Below are 23,597 nucleotides of genomic sequence, written 5' to 3'. Positions count from 1 at the left end.
ATGTGTTTTGTCTGCTATAATAAGGAGCTGGTGCTACAGTGGATAGAGCGATGGGTCTGGCAGAGAGAGTTCAAATCTGACAACCTCATACACTCACTAGCTGTACACACAGTTTAATGGGGGTGGGGGTGGAGGTGATATAGTCAGATTTCCACTTTGGGAAGATCAATTTGACAACAGTGGAGGATGGACTGCAATGAGGAGAAACTAGAAGCAAAGACATTAACCAGCAGCCAACTGTGATTTTCCAGGCATGAAATAATTAGGGAGAATACCTCCCAAAAGCACAGTGTCTGGTACATAATAGGTGCTCTGTAAATGCTTACTCCCTTCCTCTAACCCACTATGTGGGGTATGGTAGGATCAATATCCTAATTACTCTGCCCCTATACAGTTAGGACAGTTTCTTTAAAAGACATTAAAACCATCTTCAAGACTTGACTGGCTCACAGAACTAGAGGCTCAGGCTACTGCCATCACCTCCCATTTGCCTGACAGAAGAAAAGTTCTGAAAGTGGGTTCTGATTCTTGGCTGGCAGGAGTTTCACTAAGTCAGTCAGCTTGGGCTCTCAAAGCACATGCTTCATGAGTATCTTTCTCCTGTATAGGTAAGTAAATCTTCTTTTAATACTGCTGAATGACCTACAAGTGTTCATTTTTTTCCAATATCAAACATAAGCTATCAGGGTACTAGTTTAACTCAGGCCCATCCCGGAATATGGGGTGAATAATGATGAGGTATCTAGGATGACAATTCAGACTTTTTGCCCTCAATAGAAATACTAAGTTTTGAAGAGTAGGCTGGAGTTGGGGTAGGTGGTGGGTGGGAAGATACAATGAATTCTGTTAATGGACATGTGGGGATTGAGATATCCAGTTTAAAATATCTATGAGGCAAGACTAGCACTCAGTAGAGACATGGGATAAACACAGAGATCTGAACTCATCTCCATAGAGAAGGTAAATGAACCCAAAAGAGCTGTTAAGATCAAGTAAGATAATGTTAAAAGAAAAGGGCACAGGACATAGTCTTAGGGTACACTCAAAGGCTGGCATTTTACTGGAATAATAAAAGGCAAAGAGTTATGGGAATAAAGAGGAGATCCAGAAGGCTCTAAGAAAAAGTGAAAATCAAGAACACTTTCACATCTGCAGGAGAGGCTATAAGGAAGTAGGATCCAGCCTAGCAATACCACTGTCTATTAGATATTTATATCCTACAGGCCCCTCTAATGCCACATGGCTAAGAGAGGATCTATTATCTTTCCCCCCAAACCCATCTTCTTCTTTCCAACTTCCCTAGTTCTGCCAAGGGCATGATCATCCTTCTAGTTAGATTTGCAACCTAACAACTCTATACTCTCTTACCCTCTAAATCCAATCAGTTGATGGGTCTTGTCAATTTTCCCTATTTCTCACATCCATCTCCTCTCCACTCCACTCCCATGGAGAGGAGAGGCAGGGAGGTGGTACAATAGAGAACTGGGACAGAGTCAAGAAGACCTGAGTTCAAAACCAGACTCAGACACTCACTAGCTATGTGGCCCTGAGTAATTCACTTAATCTGCCTGAAATGGGGATAATAATAGCACTTGTTTTACGGCTCCAATGCGATAGTATTTGTAAAGCAGTGGGCACTGGGAGACTGGAGATCAGGAGAGAGGTTAGGACTGAACAAGTCCTTCTGAGAGTCACCTGCATAGATATGCTGGGTGAAACCAATGACGAAAGTCTGAACTAGTCTGCTGATGAAAGAAGGAAGGCTTTATTAAACACCTACTATGTGCCAGGTCTCCAAAATCAAATAAAAACTCCTATTTGGCTTTCATAACCTGGCCCCCTCCTACTTTTAGTTTTCTTGCACCTTAATCCTTCCATCATCCTGTGCAATCCAGTGGCATGCCTCCATCATACAATACTCCATCTCCCTCCTCATCTCTGCCTCCTAGCCTCCTGACTTTCTTCAAGACTCAGCTAAAATCCTACCTTTTGCAAGAAGCCCTTCCCTGTCCTCCCTTATATTAGTTGCTTCCCCAACTTTATCTTGTATTTATCTTATTTGTACATAATCGTTCACATGGTGTCTCCCCTATCAGACTATATAAGCTCCCAGAGCAGGGACTGATTTTTTGTTTGTTTTTTGCTTTTTTTTGTATCTCCAGTGCTTAGCATAGTGCCTGGGATACTCACTCCCACCTGTACTATGAATAGTTCCCTAATTGGTCTCCCTGTCTTGTCTCTCCTCATTCTGACCTATCATCTTTCATAAAGCTGCCAAAGTGATATTCCACAAGTACAGAAAGACCCATGTCACTCACCTGCTCAAAAAACTCCAATGGCTCCCCATTATCTCTAAGATCTTTACAATCTGATTCCAGCCTACCTTCACAGACTTCGTACATACTATTCCCTTTCACATACATTTTACATTCCAGTCAAACTGGCCTATCTGCAGTTCCTCCTTCATAACATTCCATTTTCTATCTCTGTACCTTTGTAGAGGCTGACCCCAATTCCTGGAATGGCCCCTCTCCACCTCTCAACACACCTGGTTTCCTTTAAAACGCCATTCAAACCCTTTTCAAAATAAGGTCCTTGCTAAGCCTTCTTGCCACAGAAGGAAGTCCTTCCCCTATTGCATTGTACTGACTTTGAACATGTTTTGCATTTACTTATACATGTTATTTTTCCTTATAGATCAGAGATTTCTTAGGCGCAAAGACAATTTAGTTTTTATCTCTGAATCACCAGTAAATAGCCAAATTCTGGCATATAACAGACACTTGAGAAATACAGAACTTATTTGTTGGTGAAATGGGACCCATACATAATAAGAATTCTGAAAGATGGAAGTTCCTTTCAGGCACAGGGGAAGGTGATGGAATTTCAGGTTCAGGGAATAGCTAAAGGTCCAGTTTAGCTGGAATGAAGAGTTCATGAAGTAGAACATGAAACAAAACTGGTGAGAAAGGTAAGATGAAACCAGACTGAAAAAGGCTTTAAATGCCTAATTAGGAAGTTTGTATTTTATCCTAGAAGAAATAAGGAGCCACTGAAGGTTGGCTTTTTTGCTTTTCTGGGAGGCAATCAGGCTTTAAGTGACTTACCCAAGGTCACACAACTAGTATGTGCCTAATGCTGAATTTGAACTCAGATCCTCTTGACTCCAAGGCTGGTGCTCTATCCACTGTGCCACCTAGCTGTCTCTGAAGGTTTGTTTTGAGCAGGTGAATAATACGGTCAGAGATATGCCTTAGAAATATATTCTGGAAGCTGTATGAAGGATGAATTGGAGGACAGACTAGAGGTTGAGGGTCCAAATATGAAAGCCTGAAATGGGGTGGTAGCCACTGGAAGCTAAGCTGTTAAAGCTACATATTTTTTAATGGTGGAAAAAAGTATATTTGGGGTTAAGTTCCTACTGGTGGTTTCAGAATCTTGCTTATTTTAACCTATTCTCATAAAAATTAGAGAGAATATGGTATGGCCATACAAATACTGAATTTGGAATCAATAAAGACCCAGAATAAAATTCAGACTCTGAAATTTATTAGCTGAGTGACCCTCAGTAAATCATTTTATTTCAATGAGTCTCAGTTTCCTCATCTGTAAAATGAGGACAGTAACACTTTTACTTTCTCAAAGGGCTTTATGAAAATTACAGATCTATATGAATGCAAGCTACTATCACAATAAATTATAAAGAGATTGTTTACAATTCCAAAATGAAGTCTTGACCATCAACACACTAATTTTAAATACATAAGCAATCTTCTTACCTGTAATTTGATTTGACAAACATTTCTTAAATAGTTACTATATGCAAGACAGAGATAAGTAAACACAAAATATAGACAAAGTTATACAAAGTAATTTCATGAAGAGAGAAAGCATTAACAAGACAGGTAGAGGAGGGGGAAAGGAGAAATAGGACAGAGTGACTGAGCTGTGTTTTGAAGAAAGTTAGAAAATCTAAGAGACAAAGATGGAAAAGTGCATTCCAGGTATGTGAGGGGTGAAGGGGAAGATAGAAAAGCGTGAGATGCAATATTCTGTATGGGGATCAGCTAGCAAACTTTAAATGTAACTTAGTAGATCCTCCACTGGAGTCTCCTCTGATGTGTAATCATGGGATAGAGGTAACACCCTGAGACCTCAAAGTTTTCACAGGCCCTACACTAAACTGGACAGGCTTTAAGAAGAGGCCCAAGGGGGAAGCTGGGCAGCAAAGTGGATAGAGCACCAGCCCTGGAGTCAGGAGTACCTGAATTCAACTCCAGTCTCAGACACTTGTCACTTACTAGCTGTGTGACCTGGGAAAGTCATTTAACACCCAACTGCCTTGCTGCCCTCCCCCAAAAAGAAGCCCAGTAAGATTCTGTGAGTCCCATTAGAGGACCAGCCTAGCTTAGTGGGATGGAAGGTGCCTCTTTCAGTAATGGCAACTCAGAACAACACTGAGGACTTCTGTCTGAGACAGCTCCCTGAACAGAGGCAGACTGTAACTACTATATAGCTAAAACGGTAGGTAAAACCCTCAAATCTGCACCACACTGAAAAGGATCAAGAAATCCAATAAGAAACTACAATAAGTGACTTTTTCCAACTAAGAACTGTACAAAACACCAGCCAGAAGCCCATGGACAAGAAGATAAAGGGGCCTGTCAACAGTACCAGGGCAGGCAGCCAAGTTTAGTTTTCCAGAGCAACCAACTAATACAGTATAGCCTGCAAGGCTGTATTTAGAGACTGCAAAAGTGCACAGAGGTCAGAAAGCTCCAGGGTGGAAACCCTGAAAGCCCAAGGGAATATCCAGAGTAAAGAGGCAACACTCAGAGAGGGGGGGAAAAAATAAGCACCCCTTTAAAACTGTAGTATTTTCAAAGCAGGGAGAGAGGAGGAAAAAGAGAGAGAGGTGCTACAGGTAGAGTGAGTCTGTTCTATGGATATTAAGAAAGGAAAGAGAAGGAAGGGTAAAAGAAATATACTACTGCAGAAAAAGAAATTTGCTATTTCTTTCTAATTTGGTGGAATTTACCAGTTCTTTTCATTGGGATACATAAGAAACGTGTACACAAACATTCTTGAGGAGAAAGGGGTAAGGGCATCAATTGAACCTCATTCTTGTTTGAACTAGACAAAGGAGGGCTGCATGCTGGCACACACACTCGCATACAGTTTGGTGTAGAACTACATCAAAACTCAACAAAGAATAACAAGTGTAGGTTGGAAGGAGATAAAGGTTAAGAAGAAGGATAATATCAGGGAGAAAATAGCACCAAGCAAATCAAACTTTCTGATCCTGAAGGATTAATTAAAAGGGAAAAAGAAAAGCCCCAGACTCTTAAGGAGGCACCCAACAAATGGAGCACACCTGAACAAATTGCTATATGAACGTAATAAAATATTACTGAACCACAAGAAAGAATCCACAGAGACAATTTTAGAAAAGCCTGGGTAATGGGACCTGATTCAGTGAAGTGAGAACCAAAAGAACAACTTTTCACAAGGAAAACATCAATATAAAGAAAAATAATTTTGAAAGATTTAAAAACCCTGATCAATACAATGGCCAATAATGACTCCAGAGAGCCTGTGATAAAATGCGTTACATAACTCCTGAGAAACAAAAGGGTGATGGACTCAAGAAGGTATGTCAAAAAGGGACATACATTTTTAGACACAGTCACTGTATAGCTTTGTTTTATTTGACTATATTTACTTGTTACAAGGGTAGTTTTTTCTTTCTGTCTTTAACCAGAGGGATATTTAAGCAAGAAAGAGAGCAATAGTGATGCCTCCCCCAACCCCCCCCCCCAAAAAAAAGCCAAATAGCAAGAAGCCTAAACAGGCAGTTTTGAAAGTAAAGTAGAATTTATAAAATACTTTTTTAAAAAAGTAACCATACAAAATAGATTTTTCACTTTTCTATGACAATACTTTTTATATTCTGCTACGTATATGGAAATGCCCTTTGTCACAGAAATTCAAAATTTTAGCAATTTACCTAATAATCCAGGAGTCAAATGAGACTGCTAAAAAATTATTTTTGGCACTATATTGAATCAGCACTTTAAAATTTTTAAATAAATTTTAAAAAGATCACATACTAAAGAATACAAAGAGATTACAGGTACCTTTAGTAACCAGATTAATGAAATCACTGGAATGCTGAATTAAATTTAACAACATCAAACATATGAAAGCTCATAAAAGGGATCAACTTTACCACTGTTATACAAACTTAATTTCTACTGGAGGATAAAAAGACTACATGATATTGTCACGTGACAATTTTCATGAGGGGCGACCACATATTGTCAAAACTCTCTCAGTACCGTACCACTTTCCATGTATGCACCTGACAAATACTCTAAGTACTCTATAAAGTAAAGGTGATGTATTACTACTTTCATTAGTATTTAGGTAAGTGAAAGGGAAGTTGGTTTTTAGTTCAGTAATAGCCAATGCTTTATTGTCAGATTTAGTTATCTAAGAAATCTAATCATGACACAACTTCTCAGACCTAACACAGTGTCATCATCTATGCTGATTACTTTCTAAGGTAAAGCTGCCTTCTGATCCTTCTGATTCTCCCTCTTGTCTCCCAAACTATCAAAAAATTAAAAAGGAATAATTTTGTACTTATAGAAGAAATATATTATCAAATGTAACTTATGAAGAGCTGATGGAAATTACTTCCAGTTAGATTTAAATGAAAGCTGAATATCACATTTATTAAAATCCAAAGAAAAATGCAAATTTCCACCTTCTTGAGATAAATAGGGACTTTTAGTTCACATGTATTTGGTAAAAAATGTCCTGCAATTCTAGTCTTTTTAGATGAATTAAAATTTTACCAATTTACTAATAATCCAGGAGTCAAATGAGATGGCTAAAAATTATTTTTTGGCACTATATTGAATCAGCAATTCAAAAAAACAATTTCAACTTTTAGCAATCTAATTTGGCTTTGCTGTGTACAAACTTGGCCTGTATAACTATATCAGTATTTAGATTTACTTAATAGTGGAAAATTATAAATACTACACACTCACTAGAACCTGGATTCCTTCTTTTTCAACTGGAGCTTTATCATACGTAGCATCACAAACTCGGACCAAAGTTGTCACACCATACTTCTTAAGTTCCTTTAAAGAAAAACAAATACAAGTATATTTGCTATCTAAGGTTTAAACAAAAGTTTAAAAAAGAACTGAAGGAATGCTATAGATTATCTAATGAAGCCTGTTCACTTTATAGATGAAGGAGCTGAGGCCTAGAAGGAAGAAATTACTTGCCCAAGATCATTCATATTAGTTCAGTTTAATGCAACAACCATTTATTTCTTAGGTGTCCATTATGTGCAAGGCACAATGCTAAGTATACAAAGATGAAAAAGGACACAATGCTGACTTCAAAGAGCTATGGATCAAGTAGGGTAGAGGTGAGACCATACACCAGGTTACCTGACTCCTAATCCAGAGCTCTTCCCTCTAATAGCACTTTTCTGAAACTCTACTTTAGAAAAGCTGTGAGGTATGGCAGAAGATAGCAAAGTACAATCACAGCCTGGCTCCCTGCTCCTCTATATGTTCTTCGTTCTACTTTCACCTGGCATCTCTGCCACCATCACTTAACAGCTGCAAGAGATGAGGGAACCTCAAAGATGAGGTTCCTCTGCTATCTCTGAAGTGGATGGCCTACAACTAGAAACAACATGAGATAGTACTGAGCCAGATCTAAAAAGTCTTAGGTCACTGAAATGCCATGACTCCATTACAGGCCTCTGGTCAACTTGCATACCATGTGCAGCAAATAAAATCGCTTAAAGAATTACAAATATAAATAAATGAGAACACTGATAGCCTGTAAGGAAAGTAAATCATCTACATAAATCATAGTATTATTAAAATGATTAATGGACTATTTTTAAAGCATAAATCCAGGAGATTTGAAACCACTCTATGGAATCAGCAATTAAAAAACTTTCAAAATACAGATAAAATTTCATTATAGTGAACTCTATAGGACTCAATCATATGCCAGTTGTATTCGTGTTAAAAAAAAAAAACAACAAACCATCGTACACTGAGAAAAATCATATTCTTAGTATTCAGGACACGGAAATTAAGGAGAACAGAAATTTGGCAACAAATTAGCCAATGAAAATAACACTCCAATTTCAGTAGGAACAGGAAGAGATTCTGCAAATATTAATACCCTGTCCCATACCTTCATTCCAATACTACCCCTGAGTTCTGGAGTCATCTTTGGGTGGCTGTTCTTCAGGTGAATGGTCCAGGGTTTTAAGGGAGCTTCAGGTCAGGGTACCTGGGAGTGGAAGGGCAATTGCTACTTGGAGACATGGAAAAGTATCAGTGATTGTTTTAAGACCAAGACCCAGAAAAGGCCATACTGGGTTAGATTGGAATCCTTGTGGGAGTCCTTTTCCAGCTCTAAAAGCCATGATTATGTTGTAAACAGGTCAAACAAGGCTTACAGCTATCCCTCATGGATGGAAAAAGCTTTGTGGTACAAGAACCTCTTTATAAAGACATTCACTATAATGGGTTTTTAAACCTACAAAATGAATCCCTAAAGTGGACTGCACCGCACTCTTACCTCTGTGAACTTGTTGAGTGTTGCATTGGTAGGATTGTGGGTAATCAGAAAACGCATGTTCTCATAAGAGATCTCCACAGGGGCTGGACGGTTCATTATGGCAGACAAAAAGTGTGTATGCGTGTGAGAGAAAGAGAGAGACAGGGGAGAGTAGGTATGTGTGGGTGTGTGTTTGAGGAAGAGAGATGGGAAAATGGGGGGAAAAAATCAATAACCCTTGAAACGTTTCACAGCAGAAAACATTAAAAAGACCACAAAAATGCCTATTATTGATCAGTCTTCTCTAGTCAGTTTGTTCCTTCCTTAAGGAGTTTCTTCAGGATAAGCAGATCTATTTAGAATCCACTGGAATTCAGATTCAACTTGGGCCTCAATGACTGCAGATGGTTACCTTCAACCTCCAAAATTCCAACTGCCTGCAACTTCAGCGACCTTTCCTACATTTAGGCACTGGTGAGGCAAGGTGAAAGTATAGACCCGCTCTGCACTTGTGTTTTCTTGATGCTTAACTTTGCTGGAGTCGTTAAAGGGAATATGCTTCCAATATGAAAAAAAATATAGATATATGCCAAATTTTTCTGAGGCCAATCTTGGTGTCCGGAGTCTTCAAGGCAATGTTAATTATGGCACATAGAAGCCTCAAGCTCACTTGTCAGCGAAAGCACTGTGCTGAGCCTGGCAGAAGTCTGCCTGCACGCTCAGAATCGCCATAAACGTGCGGAGTGAATTCCAACAGAGAACCTACAGGAAAGGAAAAAGGCGAAGTGTGTAAGTAGTCAGCTGACAGCATTATAGCACACAATGCTATAAAGAAATAAATTCAATTCAACAAGCATTGGGAATACAAAAGCCCACCTGCAGCTTCCATTCTAACAGTGGAAAACAGCATAAATACAATGCACTCTTTACTATTCATTCTAAGTTACCATAATAAACATGGAATTATAGAAGAGCACTGGATATACACAACTGGATATGCAGAAAACAAATTCTAAAATATATGTAGGTATACTTTGCTTTAACGAAGTTATTCATTAAAAAGTGCTGAGGAAACTATCAAATTTTTACATGTGTAATTCACTATTTAAAGTAATTTTACCTTCAGATGGATTCCTTCCATGATACAATCACCACCCCCTCCCCTCCCCTCCCCTCCCCTTACTCATGGCCCTTGCAAGTCAAGTTTTCATATATTTCCTATTTGTTTAAAGCAGATTACAAGAACTAGAAGACTGGGGAGAGGGATTCACACATTTATCCTTGAGACTGTAAACCTCTTTTACTCCCCACAAAATAACAACTGGCTCCCAACCAGAGTGACCACACCTCTTTTTTTTCTCATTTCACCTTTTAACAACTTCTGTTCCTACTTCACGGAGGCAAGAGTATAAAATCATAGAGCTGACATAAGGAAGTTTTACACCTCCATCACTAGCCTCCCCCCAAATTTTCACCAAAAAAACCCCAAAAAAAACAAAACAAGAAAAAAAGGCAAAGTTTTCCAACATTTTAAGTCAGAATAACTGTGCCAGGGGTCTGACATATGCACTTAGTTGGTTAAGACTATTCATTTTCTTTGAGCACTCTTAGGTCTGTTTGGTTTCCTCAACTAGAATATAAACTCCTCTAATGGGATGATGTTTTTCTTCCTGTCTCCCCGCTCAGCATACTCCTAGGGCAGATCTACAAGCCTTCTACCAGTTTTCAATAGTTGTGAACAAAAAAAACTCACTTCCCTTCAGCCCACCTGGTAATGAGACCCAAAGTTAACCAGACTGGCCGTCCCCTGGTGAACTTCACAGTCCTTCAAAACATCCTTTCCAAGGCAAGAGCACCCACCTGTGCCAAATGCAGCACACCCAGAGAGGAAGAACAGAGCCCACAGCCACATCTACTGTGATGAAGCACAATGGAAAACCCGCAGTGAACTTCCCACTCCTTAAGAATCCTTGGTTTTATCCATTCAGGTGCTCCTCGACTGACACTGAAGCCAAACTATGGATGGCTAGATGGACAAATAACCTAAGACGATTACGATGCTCCCAAAATTCATCACCCTGAAGCCGACCTCTGGTGACAGCTTTTCCCATCTGGGAGGATCCAGACATGGTTTCAACTTTCAATGTGGAAACTCCCATTTTTAACTACTAAACTTAAGAAAGTTGCCTGGCACACCAAAAAGTTAAGTGACCTGGATCCCAGAGCTAGTATGAGTCAGAGGCAGGACTTAAACCCATGTCTTTCTGACTCCAAAGCCAGTCCCCTTCCATCACCTGATGCCTCTCTCAAGACATTTATAAACTTATTTGTTAATTTATTCTCGCTAATATCCAAATTCTCTAAAAGGAAGGGAAAGAAGCAGCAAGGGGTTTTGCCCAATTAATAAATAAGAATAAAGTTCATAGGAAAGTAACAACATCATGCCCAGGAAAACCCTAATCTCCAAACACTTAAGCTAATTCTTTACTCAATCTTCTTTTATAATTTGTTTTAACTGCATGGATTCTGTTATCATTGAAAAAAGTACAAAAATAAAACATTCTTTAAATTTAGAAGACACAGTATCTCAAATGGCATTCATACCACTATCTTATCCATTAAAGGCATCAAACACTGCAAAAGCAAAAAGTTCTTAAACTTAAGGAGAGTGAAAACATACATACTACCACTCATACTCTTCTCAGGTATTTGTAATTTTAACACAAACCAAAAACATCAATCTCAAATCATCCAACCAGATCTGTCTTTAAAATACTGGCCACAGAATTACAGGATCCTAGATTTGGAAAGAACCTTAGAGATCACTAGATCCAATCCTTCATCAAGTGAAGAAACTGAGAGGGAGGGACAAGGGCAAGGTCATAAAGGTACTTGGAAGAACAGGGGTCAGTCTCCTAGAACCCAGAGTCTCCTGGCAGTGAGTCCAGAATTGTGAGTTAACAAGGTGTGTCAATTATCATAGGGAAAGGCTGGGAGAAGGGGGGAACAGCCCCCTCCCACAGAGAAGGAATTCATCACAATCTCTTTCATTGCAGTCTGTTTTCTTCACATATTTGCTAAAATTGTTCATCAGTTACTCTGTGAATGTACAATCATTCTTTTTATGTTATAAGAATAACTATTCAAAGCAGTTCACAGCAAAACACAAGGAAATTCTAACCTGCTTTGAAGCCCTTTGGTACCACAGATATCATCAAGGTTAAATGTGTCTGTCAATTGAGAAAAAAGCAATGAAAAGACTGCATTGTACTGATGGCCAAGCTTTAAAAGTAAAGACTCCAGAATTAAGTTTTCTACCTGGATACTAGCATTTGTCTGCTTGGAGAACAGCGAGCTTTCTCACATATTTCTTTTCCAACTCCCTTCTGGAAGGATCACTTCCAGGAACGATAATTTACTGTGACATTTTTTCCCTTAACATAGAGATCCCCAACACAAGAAGTCATGCCAAAAGAAAGTGTTTTATAAGTGTTCATAGACCCATGGTAATAAAATTAAGCTTCTCTTCGCTATCCCCTCACACCCCCAAAGAAGTGTTTGGCTACATCAGTGGTGAACCTTTTGCAACCTGTCAGTTCATTTAAACTAAGGCAAGTACCTTTGGAACTCATAATAATTCAAAGCAACAAGACTCTAAGAGAGCATGAACAATCTACTACAACTGGGAAGAACTCAAAAGTTGGAGACTCCCATGGTTCAGCAAATAGTTAGCACCTGTAAACGCTCCAGGAAGACTTTTAAAAGAAAGTTGTATTTTTGGCATTAATTTTGTTTTATCTATTTAGGGAGAGGGTAAAATTTAAAAATCTGTTCGATTGTTAAAGAGTCTGAATTACTTTAAAGTATCTGACAACCATCCTTTCAGTATTTATAATAACTTGAGATGGTGTGCTGTCAGATGGGCTTAACCAGGGCTTAAATTCATGAGGGAAAGTGGACAGTCAACAGTACAATACTATAAAGGATGCTCAATTAACCCGTTAAAGAAGGCCTGTTGGAAGCTACTCAGTGTCAGACAGTGACAAAAGTTTGTATAGATTTGGAAGGTAATGGCTAAGATAATGGGCCATAAACTACCTTATCAAAATTTTAAGATAAAAATAAGTATTTGATAAGTATATAAAAATGGGGGGAAAGGGGATCCTTAAGAAGAGAGAGGAAAGCAAACCTACACCTAGACTAAAGTCCTAGCTTAGTTATTATGTAACAAGGTCACTTAATAACTATTTCCTCATCTGTAAATTGTGTTGTTGTTCTACTTGATCTCTACGGGGTCCCTTACAGTTCTAACAATGTATATATGGGGACCAACCACAAAATCATTCAGTACTGTATCTGTTCCAGGAGGCAATGTTGTGTTGGAAATCAGATCTGGAGTCAGAAGACTTGGGCTTGAGTCCCAACTCTGCCACTTTAACTGGCTGTATGACCTAGGGCAAATCTCTCAATTTCTTTAATTTGTAATTTGGTATTAATCCTACTTCCCAGCATTGTTGAGAGAGGATTTATTACCTGACCATGCAGTAGAGAAGATTCTACTATACCTCCTGGCAACTAGCATGCTAAAATCAAATATAATTACAAAAAATACTGAGCAGCCTTTTTAAAGAGAGTCCCTTATCTCGCTGTGCAGACATTTAAAAGTGAACTGTCCTATCTTTCATCAAATTCTGCACTAAGAAATTAACTATTTCTAAAATTCAAAAGAATGATAAAATGACCAGAGAAACCTCAATTTCATGGAGAAGTCCAGTTTTCACTAAACACAAGCTCTACATATCTTATGCTACCTTTAAGGTAGCTTAAAAGGTTATGTATATGTGAAAAGCAAGTGAATACACAATTAAAGCTTTACTTTGCTTGTAAGACATTTAACAGGAAATCGTGCAAATTTGAGTCAGCTCAGTTTCTACAATCATGCAACATTATAGCAGAACACTTTATAAAGCTTCCAACAACATGCTTTCTCTAGAGGTTAAGAAAATTGTAAATAGCAATCCCAGCCTTTTATCTTAAAAACCATAATAGTAGTCTTTGCCTCATACATTTATTCCCACCTTTCTATTGCCTCAAATGAGGAGGAAACATTAAAGTTCTACCAAGGAAATCTTTAGTCAAAGTTTGTTCCCAAAGAAGAGATGAGAAAATTCATAACTTTCCCTTCAACGAAAGGGTAGAGGGGGCAATGAGTGTGGAACACTGCATATACTCTAAGATTCATCTAAGATGTTCATTAGTTTTGCTGAATTATATTTTTATTTTGCTTCATTTTTCATATACAGTATGGTTTGATGAGTAGAGCAAGGGGAGGAGTATATTCAGAAACTAAAGTGATATAAAAATAAATTACAGCAATACACTTCTAAAAAAATCATTACTACTGGGAATTTACCTCAGTGAGGACAAAGGAAATGTCCCCCATATGCCAAAATATTTATGGCAGCTTTTTCTGTGGTAGCAAAAAAAACAAAACAAGGGAAATAAAATAAGCATCCATTGATGGGGAATGGCTCAACAAATCATGACATAGGAATGTAATGAAGTATAATTGTTCCATGAAATATCAAATATGAAGAATTCAGAGAAACTTGAGAAGACCATATATGAACTGATACAAAGTAAACTGTATCAAGAAAAAAACCATAAACAATGGGACTAACCACAACAATAAAAAAACATTAAAAAACATCAGAACGAGGATAACACAATGACTAATCTTGACTACAGCAGCACTTTCCCTTTGACAGAAAGATATTATAGAATATGCATGCATAGTAAAGCATATTTTATCAGAAATGGTTAGTGTGTCAGTTTATTTTGCCTAGTTGTACTTTATTAAATGGAAAGGTGGAGTTGTTAGTTACTGAGAAATGGTAGCAATACAAAAAAAAAAATCAATGAAAACATTTCAACAAACAAAAATCCAATGGCCTCTTTTATTGTTTTTAAAGAAAATAATGATCTTAGATCATGGGGAAATATTTTAATAGTTCAGAAACAGCATAAGATACAACCTGACACTCAAAAGTGAGTAAAGCAATTAACCAATAGCCACATCAGATTCTGAGAAGAGTATCAGCTATTTGTCCGAAGTTCCCTGACCCAGTAACCACGGATCAAAAGGGAGTGGTTACCAAATTTGTATGTTCTCTAGTGATTAGTAATCCTGGCAGGTTTTAGAGTGAAACAGATAAGAGAAGTATAAGATTAAAACTTAACTACCACCCACATACTCAGGTCCCACTTTCAAAAGGTTCCTTCAGATTCTGTTACTTTGTCTTTTTAGCATCTAGCAATTTCCCAAGATGAGCCTTTTTTGTCTGAATGTATTCTACCCTTTTCTTCTATTTTTTAAGGATTTGTGATTTTGTCAACATAGTAGTACCTTCACTAACTAATGCAGTCCATAACCCATTTGTAACTTAAATGATCTATGAGGGTTGCCATAGCCAAAAGTTTTATATCACCCTGGGGCTAACTTCTCCAAATTTAGGTAGGCTGGTCTATGGACAATGCATTAATCTATCACCTTAATACTTTGACTCATACAAATTAAATATAAATAAGGATAACATAATCATGACTGACAGGCACAGACTTTTTTTTTAAAGGTCACATCAAATCATATAACAATAGGCATTAGTGTTGTTTTCAGGGAATGTTTTTTAATTAAGTTAAATAGGTCTAGTAACCTGATTCTATTTGTTCATACTTCCATTTCCAGTCTGAGGTATCATGTGACTATGCTCTAAATGAGTTTTAACTTCTAAGACTATCATCTTCCTGTGTTTTAAGACTTTCTAGGCTTTCTGTTATGTTTTTTTTTAAAATAACAGATAGTAAGCTTCATTCTAAACGATTTAGTAAATAATTTGCTGTATACAAAGTCTATATCCAATTGAAGTCAAAACCTAAAGCTTGTTTAACCTCAAAAATATGAGCAACTTTCCCAGAGAGCAAGTGAAGTTTCAACATTTTGATTTTGTTTCCAACTTCATACACAGGGTTACTCACAGTCAACTATAGAATCCATTATTTCATTTATACTGGAATGCATTTAGAATTTTCAACTGCAACAAAATACAAGTAAACAACCAAGAGACACCTGGACTCTCCCCCTCACACCATTCTCAAGTGTTATCTTCACTATAATCAGGGAAGTTAGAATAACTAAAACAGCTGCAAGTTTCCTGAGGTTGCAAAAGAGATACTTCAGAAAAGGTTATTTGAATCACTTTTCAAAAGAAGCTACCACACAGCAACAATGCTCTAGGATGCAAAAGGTGACACTGTCCCAGGACTGTTGAATTGTATATAGTAACATCATACCAATAGTAGCATGCAAAACAAAAACTTTTCATCTTTGGTTAGTATTCTTAAAAGAATACCAAGTTTCAGTGATTAGATAGCTTTATGGGCCAGTTTAATGCTTTACATTCTCCATTCTGTCAAATATATTCATCACGTTTAAACTCACATTCTGAAATTTTGTAAGGAAAGGGAATGTAAGAGGGAAGGAAATATGCATTTCTATAGCACCTACTATGTGCCAGGTACTATGCTAAGCACTTTAAATATTAATGAAATTATAGGCTCTTTTAAGTATTAAATATAAAACAATATTCATAACTTCATTCATGCAGTGCTTTAAGGCTTACAAATGCACTTTCCACACAACCCTGGGAAGAATGTAGTACACTGTAGAGCAGGAGTATTAGTTTTAAAGTAAAGAGAGATCTGGGTTCAAGTGCCAACCAAGGCATTCAGTAGCTCCGTGACTACTGGTAAAGTACCATAAAGCTCAGAGAGATAGATCACAGCACTAAGAAATGTCTGAGCTGGAATTAGAAACCAGGTCTCCTGATTTCAAGTACAGAACAGAGTTCAGATTTGATTTCCTTTTTCTTCCTAGTTAGAGAATGTATGGTTGCACAGACTTCTGAACCCTAGTCTCTCCAAGACAGAAAAGCAATAAGGCAATTCTAAGCAGACTAAGTTTAAAATGCAGGACTGGTCCGTTAAAAAAAGATTTGCTGGGTACACACGATAGGTCCTGTATAGGATGCAAAACAAAAGTATGTCTCAGCTGATATGTTGAATTGAACTAAAGAGTTTTACAATCTAGTTGAGGAAAGGTACATGGCAACATCTTACCAACAGTAGCTAAGAAGTAGTTTGAGGACACAAAGTAAGGAAAAGATTAGTGGAGGTTAAGTTGCTTGAAGACAAAAAAGCATAAAAGAAAGTTATAGAGACTGCTGTGGAGAGTACAAGACCAGATAATGAGGTGGGGAAGACATGGTCAAAAGCTGAGCAAAATGCAGAGGTCTCTGCTGACCCTTAGATGCACTTCTGTTCAAAGTATACAAAAGAAATGAGCTCAGATAATGGTCTCCCAACCTAGCACAGGGCCTACCATAGTACTTTGCACATCACCAGGATTTAAATGTTTGTAAAATTGAAATTCAATGAGTCTGGGAAGGTCAGAAGACTGAAGGTTTTGAAAATAAGCCTAGAGTCAAAAGGCAATAACTTACTCACTAAAGACTCTTGGAACTTTATAAGGAAACTGGGATCCAATCAAGTACCAGTTCACTGACTCTAAGATCAAATATGCAATGGATGTTGGCATTCTTAATTCTGGCCCTTCCAAAACTACCAACTGGATTCACAATTACACCCTCACCTGAGCAAATTCTACTTAATTAGGGAGCTATTTCTCCTAACAAGATCAATCTATCCAAATTCCAATGGAGCTATATCAATATACCCTACTGAAGATAGCCATTCATTTGGAACATAACTGTGAGTACCATTAACAAATTTGTTTCCTTCAGAGAGATCTCCATATTCTTTCAAGAGTTTTAAAAATTGATAAAGGGAAGCTTATTTGTAACTACATGTGCAGAGTGAAGAATGTCAAGAATAATGTCACTAGGGTCTATTGTTTCTTCATCAGCTCCCTCTCAATTTGCTGACAAATCTTACAGATGACTCATTTCCTCTGCACTAATAAAGTCACCTCATTCCTTAATGACAGGCTTTTCACCAGTAATACAAAGTAGAAAACAGATGTCAACTTACTCTGGTATACTAGAAGTGGATAGCAAATATTCTCTGAATACCAATGTACCAACCAAGAAGCATTTATCAAATGTCTACCATGTTTAAGTACTGCTTTTATAAGCAAAAGTAAAGTCACTGCCCTCAAGAACCTTCCATTCTATCTAGAGAAGCAACATGACATGTCTAAGTAAGCATAAAATATATACAAAGTAATTTCTGGAGTGAGAAGTAATTAATGAGGGACAAAAGATCTCATATAGGTAGGACTTGAGCTACACAAAGACCACGGAGGAAAACATCTGCCCAAAACTTCAAGTAAAACAGTGTTAATTTAAAGTGATGTCCAAGTCCTGATGAAAAATAAAGTTAACACTAAAAGAACAATCTGAATTCTTGTCAAATACATTAGCTGAAAAGCCAAATTTTTGGCCACGGCAGCAATAAAAACAGAAGTACTGTATCTGATCTTCTAAAGCAAATATATCACGTATCCATTTTGTGCCAAAAGAATTAACATTTTCTGAGAAAGATGAAATCTCAACCCAAAGACACTATGAAAAGAATTAAAATACTGCTTCTCTAAAGGCAAACCCTTCCAATGGTCAAAATATTTTTTTTTTTCAAAATGGTCTCAGCTAACAAAAGGGTCACTGAAAAGAGTAATTTTATAACTCCCTAAAGTTTGAAAAATCAACATTGCACAAGATAAATTTATATTAAAATGATGAAATTAAATAGGGTTTGTGGGTTGTTTAAACTACAGTAGACTCCAAGTTACTGGTTATTAAATTCAACTCAGGAAAACCAAAACCATATGTATATCACATATATAAAAACTGCTGATTATTACTGGTTATGTCCTCACAGGTACTTTGCTATTGTAATCTTACAGAAACCTTGAGCAAAGGTGATGTAAGGATCTTCCTTGAAAAATGCTAGAGGGGGGCCACCTCCTCATTTTCATTCTGGTTAATTCAACAAAGGATAATTACAGAAAAGTGGACAGAGCCAGTACAGATCTAGAGTGCACTTTTGGAGGGGCTGCCTGAACAACAGTGGAATCTAAGTTTGGCCAAGGCCAAACCGCTCCTCAAGAGAATAAGAATGGTATTCACACACAATACCCACTTCAGTTCTAAATCAAGCAACTTTGCAAAGCTTTCAGGAGACCAACCAGGAAGTCAAAAAAGCTGAAAAATGTGATTCTGCTAACTCAACAAAAAATAATTGCAGAAAGTTATCAGACACCTTCATATATACAACAGTTGTGAAGTTTAGTGGGGTTAGAAACTCTCCTAATTTTCCCCAAAGATTAAGAGAATTAAATCACTATTTCACAATCCAATGAACCATGGCTCAAAACCAAGATAAGTGATTTCATCAAGGTTGCATGGTTTATAAAATCAAGAGATTATGCATCACTTTCTAGAGAACATAATATCAAGTTGAGCACCTCAGACAGAAATCACAAAACAAATATTCCAGGAAAATATTTTGTATACTTTTAAAGGAATAATAAAAGTTTAAAACAAAAATCTATATTTCAAGGAGAAAAGGACAATTTGGGCACTTAACTATCTCCTACACAGCTCTATAAAAAGTAATGGAAGGCAAAGCAACTGAAAACAGATTACTAAAAATTGGGGCCTAAGCAGCTACACAGCACAGTAGCTAGACCTGGAGTTAGTTAGACCTGAGTTCAAATTCAGCCCCAAATACTTATTAGTTTTGTGATCCTAGGCAAGTCATTTAACTTTGCCACAGTTTCCTCATCTGAAGAAGCAACTGGCAAACCATTCAGTATGTTTGCCAAGAAATCCCTAAATGGGATCATGAATTGTAGAACACAACTGAACAACATAAGCTAGGGCATTACAGATGGAAAAAATTGTCCACTGTTGACTTTTTTTTAACTTTATTTTTCTTGAGGGTTTTTTTTGGTCACTGTTAGCTGTTTTTATTAGGCAAAAAAGGTGAAGTTCTGAAGGTTAAAATCCTAAATCCCACAGCAGCACCAATAACAACAAACAACTCACCTTTATATAGTGCTTGAAGTTTTACAAAGTACAACTCTGCTATTCAACAAGTCTTCTAAATAGCAACATCAAACAAGGTCTAAGTAACACTCTTCAGTGGACAGATCAGTGGAGCATTAGTCTTCCAAAGTGAATCCCCCTTTTATCTAGAAGGAACTTCAATTTTCAAATGAACTCTATTTTTTCATATAACTTCTAGGAAAAACACCTACCAATTTAGACCAGTTTACTGTTCAAGGTGAATAGATCAAAAATCCGTCTACAGGATTAGTGTTGTTCCTTTGCACCAAATGTCTCAACATTTTAGGTCTTCTCCAGAAGCTTCACTATATTTTCCAACCCCCAATTCTGCCCTAGCGCTGAAAAACAAATAGCTCCTTATATTTCAATTCTGTTCCTCAATGTAAGCAAGTTTTTCATACAATCATTCTGGAAAGATGTTGGGATAAATTTCAAAACAAGTAGAAGGTTAATCCCTTAAACAGGCCAATTTTTTTTTTAATATTCTGGAAAATGTTCCCACTTTTTAAGCTTCCAGGTCTTTATTTTTAAATTATATGTAAAATCAGTCACATATTTGCTCTTTTATAATGTTTCCAAAGTTCAACGACTATGTTGTAAATGGTTTCTTTCCATCGACTGGTTTCATGAAAATTAAATATTACTTGACTTTTGAGTCATGGAGGGAGTGGTTTTACTTCTGCAATTCTGAGTCACAGCATACTCTCTCTCTTCAGAAGTTCTAAACTATTTGTCATTTATACAGGTGTCCTAAAATTAGCCAACCATTCCCAGGGGGAAGATCATTTCTAGCTGACCCACTTTCCCAGAGAAGAGACCATTTCTAGATGACCCTTTCTAACACCCTCAAAATCACTAAAATTCATCCATTCCCCTTCCCCACTCCAACAAAAATACAAGTCTGCCTGTCAACTTTTTCAGCCAGACTTTCCTCTCCCAGCCACATCCCAGGTGCCTCATAAAAACTGAGTACACCAGCACAAGGCACACACCCTGAGGCCCCAAGAGAGATGATAGGCAGAATCTACTCCCACACAAAAGCCTATACTTAGGCCCTAAAGAGTCTCCAACCTGCGTTTCCTTAAATGATCACCTTGCCTCCAAGCCTCTCTATACATTGCTTACACAGACCTCAGAAGAGATATAAGAAGAAACCCCCCAAGGAAACTCCACAGAAAGAAAACCTCACTTTCGATTTCTGAAAGCAGAAAGCATGGGGTGACTTGGAAGAATGCCTGTACCCCTTTCTGAGTTTCATATGAACTGAAAGTCCTTCACATTGAGGGGAAGTTGTGTTAATATGGTTTTTGTGGGAGCAAGACCTTAGGACTGGAGCAGTCACCAAGTTTAAGGGTTAACCCAAAGTCCTAAAAACTAGGGCCATTAATTATCAAGCCTTCAAAAAAGACCCTTGGGTACAAGGCCATAGAACCCCTGACTAAAAGGGACTCCCAACAGTACCCAGAAAATATCACACAAATCAGAGTATTCCTGCATTGGCAGAACAACCCCTAAACAATCAATTAATATACACTTATGAAATACCTACTATATGTCAGGCACTGCCCTAAACACTCCAACAGAAATAAGCGACCGGTGTATTAGTCTACGTATGGCAATCAGACCAATCAATCCTCAATAATCCAAGCATCAAAAACAAACTGAATGTTGAGCTGTTCACTTGCCACCATGTTCCACGTTGCACTTGCCATTGGTGTATAGGCAAGTGATTCTGAGGCCTTGATAATGTCATTCTGCTTCCTTAATTTCCGTTTGTACTTTCAACAGGACATAACTTCACTGACTTCCTGTCTGAAACTACTGCACATCATATGGAACATAGCAGCAAAGAGCTCCCATGTTCCAATCTAGTAGTAGCTACTTTTTTGATAAATGGGAAAGCACTAACCTTTAAACTCATATCTAAAAAGTAAATATCCTCTGGAATATGTTAAGACATTAAAAAAGTTGTACGTTCAGGTTATCTTGCCAGGAGTAGGGGCTGGGGAATGAGTCCTAGAGAAGGGATAGATGTAATTCTATACAATCCTGCATTATACATTTCTAAAATGCCTTTCATCAGAAAAACTCCAAACACTTTGGAAGCATTAGCCTCCCAGGAATAGATGTGCTTTTCAGTCTTGAACAGAAAAGGTCAGAGACTTGGAGAGAAGATTTAGGAGAGAGCTTTGGACAGAGAAAGCCAGGAAGGGCAGGAACAATCATTAGCAAACTTGTAAATGCAAATAGGCACAAGTAGCAAATAGGGTGGGGGGAATTAAAGCAAGCAGAAAGCCCAAAGGCTGTTTCCTCAGCCTCAAAACTCACACTCGGTTAGACTGCTTCGAAAAAGTTACCTCACCTTATTCACCAGGACAAGGAGCACCCCAAGAAATGCCCCTCCATTTACAAGTAACCATCTAAACAGACACACACACCCAGGGTCCCTTCCCCCACCTCCATCAGTGATCACCTGAAGACCCAGGAAGGCCTCTTCCCTTTACAACAAAGTGAGTGACCACCTAAAGACCCCTATACACCATTTCCATAGGAAAAGTCGGGAAAAATTCCTTATTTACAACAGAGTGACCACCTGAAGACCAGGGAGAACTCTTCCAACACGTGTACAATAAATAAAGGGAGAACCACCTGAAACCCCACGAAGCCCCACCTACGATAATGTGACCACTGGGAAGGCCCCCTATAATAAAGTGACCACCTGAAGCCCCCCTACAATAAAGTGACCACCTGAAGCCCCCCCTACAATAAAGTGACCACCTGAAGCCCCCCTACAATAAAGTGACCACCTGAAGCCCCCCCTACAATAAAGTGACCACCTGAAGCCCCCCTACAATAAAGTGACCACCTGAAGCCCCACGAAGCCCCCCCAATGAATTTCCAAGCCCACGGAGGGGAGCGTCCACCCCCCACCCCCACCCAACCGCGCTCCCTCCTTCCGGGGACGTGTCCGGGGCCTGGCTAATGGCTGCGGCGGCGGCTGCCCGTCCCTGGCCCGGGGGAGCCGCGGCCGCTGCCCCCCCACCCCCACCCCGCGGGGCCTCACTCACGCCGGCGAGCTGAGGGCTGGGCATTGAAGTCCGGCGGCGAGGACGGGCGGGCGGCCGGGGGCTCCTCCTCAGTCACCTCGGCGGCGGCGGCGGCGGCGGCGGCGGCGGTGGCGGTGGCGGCGGCGACGACTCCCCCCCAGCCTCTCCCCGAGCGCGCGACCCCCGGCCCGGCCCGGCGGCGGCTCCGGCCCCGGCCCCGGCGGCGGCTCCGGCTCGGGCCCCGGCTCCGGCTCGGGCGGCGGCGGCGCGTGCCAGCGAGTCCGTCTTGCTGCGGCGGCGGCGGCGGCTCCGGCTCCGGCCCCGGCTCGGGCTGAGGCGGCGGCGGCGGGGGCTGCGGCTGCTCCCCGTGTGGAGGCAACGCTGGGGCCTCTCCTCGCGCCGCGCCGCTCCGCTCCGCTCCGCCGAAGGGCCTGCTCCGCGCTCCGGCCGCTGCCGCTGCTCCCGCCGCTCCCGCCGCCGCTGTTCCGGCTCCCGCCGCTGCCGCTGCCGGGACGGTTACGGCTCAAGCTGATCGCGCCGCCGCCACCGCCGCCGCTGCCGCCGCCGCCGCCGCTCCTGCTGCGCGCGCAACCGGAACCACCTCGCCTGCTCCCCCTCCCCCTCCCTCGTGTCCCCTCTGCTGCGAGCGCCCCCGCCCTCCCGGGCCGTTGGTCCGCTCCTCAGCCCTCCGCTCCCTTCGCACTCCCGGCCCGCCCGCCCGGCTGCCATTCCACCCGACCCGCCCACCCAGGCTCTCGCCTTTGTCTTGACCTCTGCCCTGACCTCCCCCGCTTCTCCCCAT

The 23,597-nt window shown here is 39.7% G+C and overlaps 2 protein-coding genes across 2 annotated transcripts in view; both read right to left on the bottom strand.

Moving 5' to 3' along the window:
* PTP4A2 (protein tyrosine phosphatase 4A2) overlaps positions 1-8,757 on the bottom strand; it is a 20,239-nt gene extending 11,482 nt beyond the window's left edge. The window contains exons 1-2 of the mRNA XM_072609882.1: positions 8,626-8,757; positions 7,059-7,151 (exon numbers count right to left, since the gene is read on the bottom strand). Coding sequence (XP_072465983.1) covers positions 7,059-7,151; positions 8,626-8,721 — 189 coding nt within the window. The 5' untranslated portion in view covers positions 8,722-8,757. The remainder of the gene's footprint in view (positions 1-7,058; positions 7,152-8,625) is intronic.
* Positions 8,636-23,597, bottom strand: LOC140507500 (uncharacterized). Its single transcript, XM_072615572.1, has 3 exons — positions 23,402-23,597; positions 22,817-23,317; positions 8,636-9,366 (listed from the first exon to the last, which is right to left on the bottom strand). Exons 1-3 carry the CDS (start codon positions 23,595-23,597, stop codon positions 9,278-9,280), a joined length of 786 nt encoding a protein of 261 aa, XP_072471673.1. The 3' UTR covers positions 8,636-9,277.

The sequence above is a fragment of the Notamacropus eugenii genome, chromosome 5, assembly GCF_028372415.1.
Source record: "Notamacropus eugenii isolate mMacEug1 chromosome 5, mMacEug1.pri_v2, whole genome shotgun sequence".
Taxonomy (NCBI): Eukaryota; Metazoa; Chordata; class Mammalia; order Diprotodontia; family Macropodidae; genus Notamacropus; species Notamacropus eugenii.
The sequence above is the reverse complement of the archived record's forward strand: the minus strand, read 5'-3'. Positions and strand labels throughout refer to the sequence as shown.

Excerpts from the sequence above, each read along its gene's own strand:
- LOC140507500 (XM_072615572.1), bottom strand. The coding sequence starts at position 23,597 with ATGGGGAGAAGCGGGGGAGGTCAGGGCAGAGGTCAAGACAAAGGCGAG. Across the intron at positions 23,318-23,401 it reads GGGAGGGGGAGGGGGAGCAG|CCGTAACCGTCCCGGCAGCG; the intron begins GCGAGGTGGTTC and ends GATCAGCTTGAG. Across the intron at positions 9,367-22,816 it reads CCAGCCCTCAGCTCGCCGGC|GTTCTCTGTTGGAATTCACT; the intron begins GTGAGTGAGGCC and ends CCTTTCCTGTAG.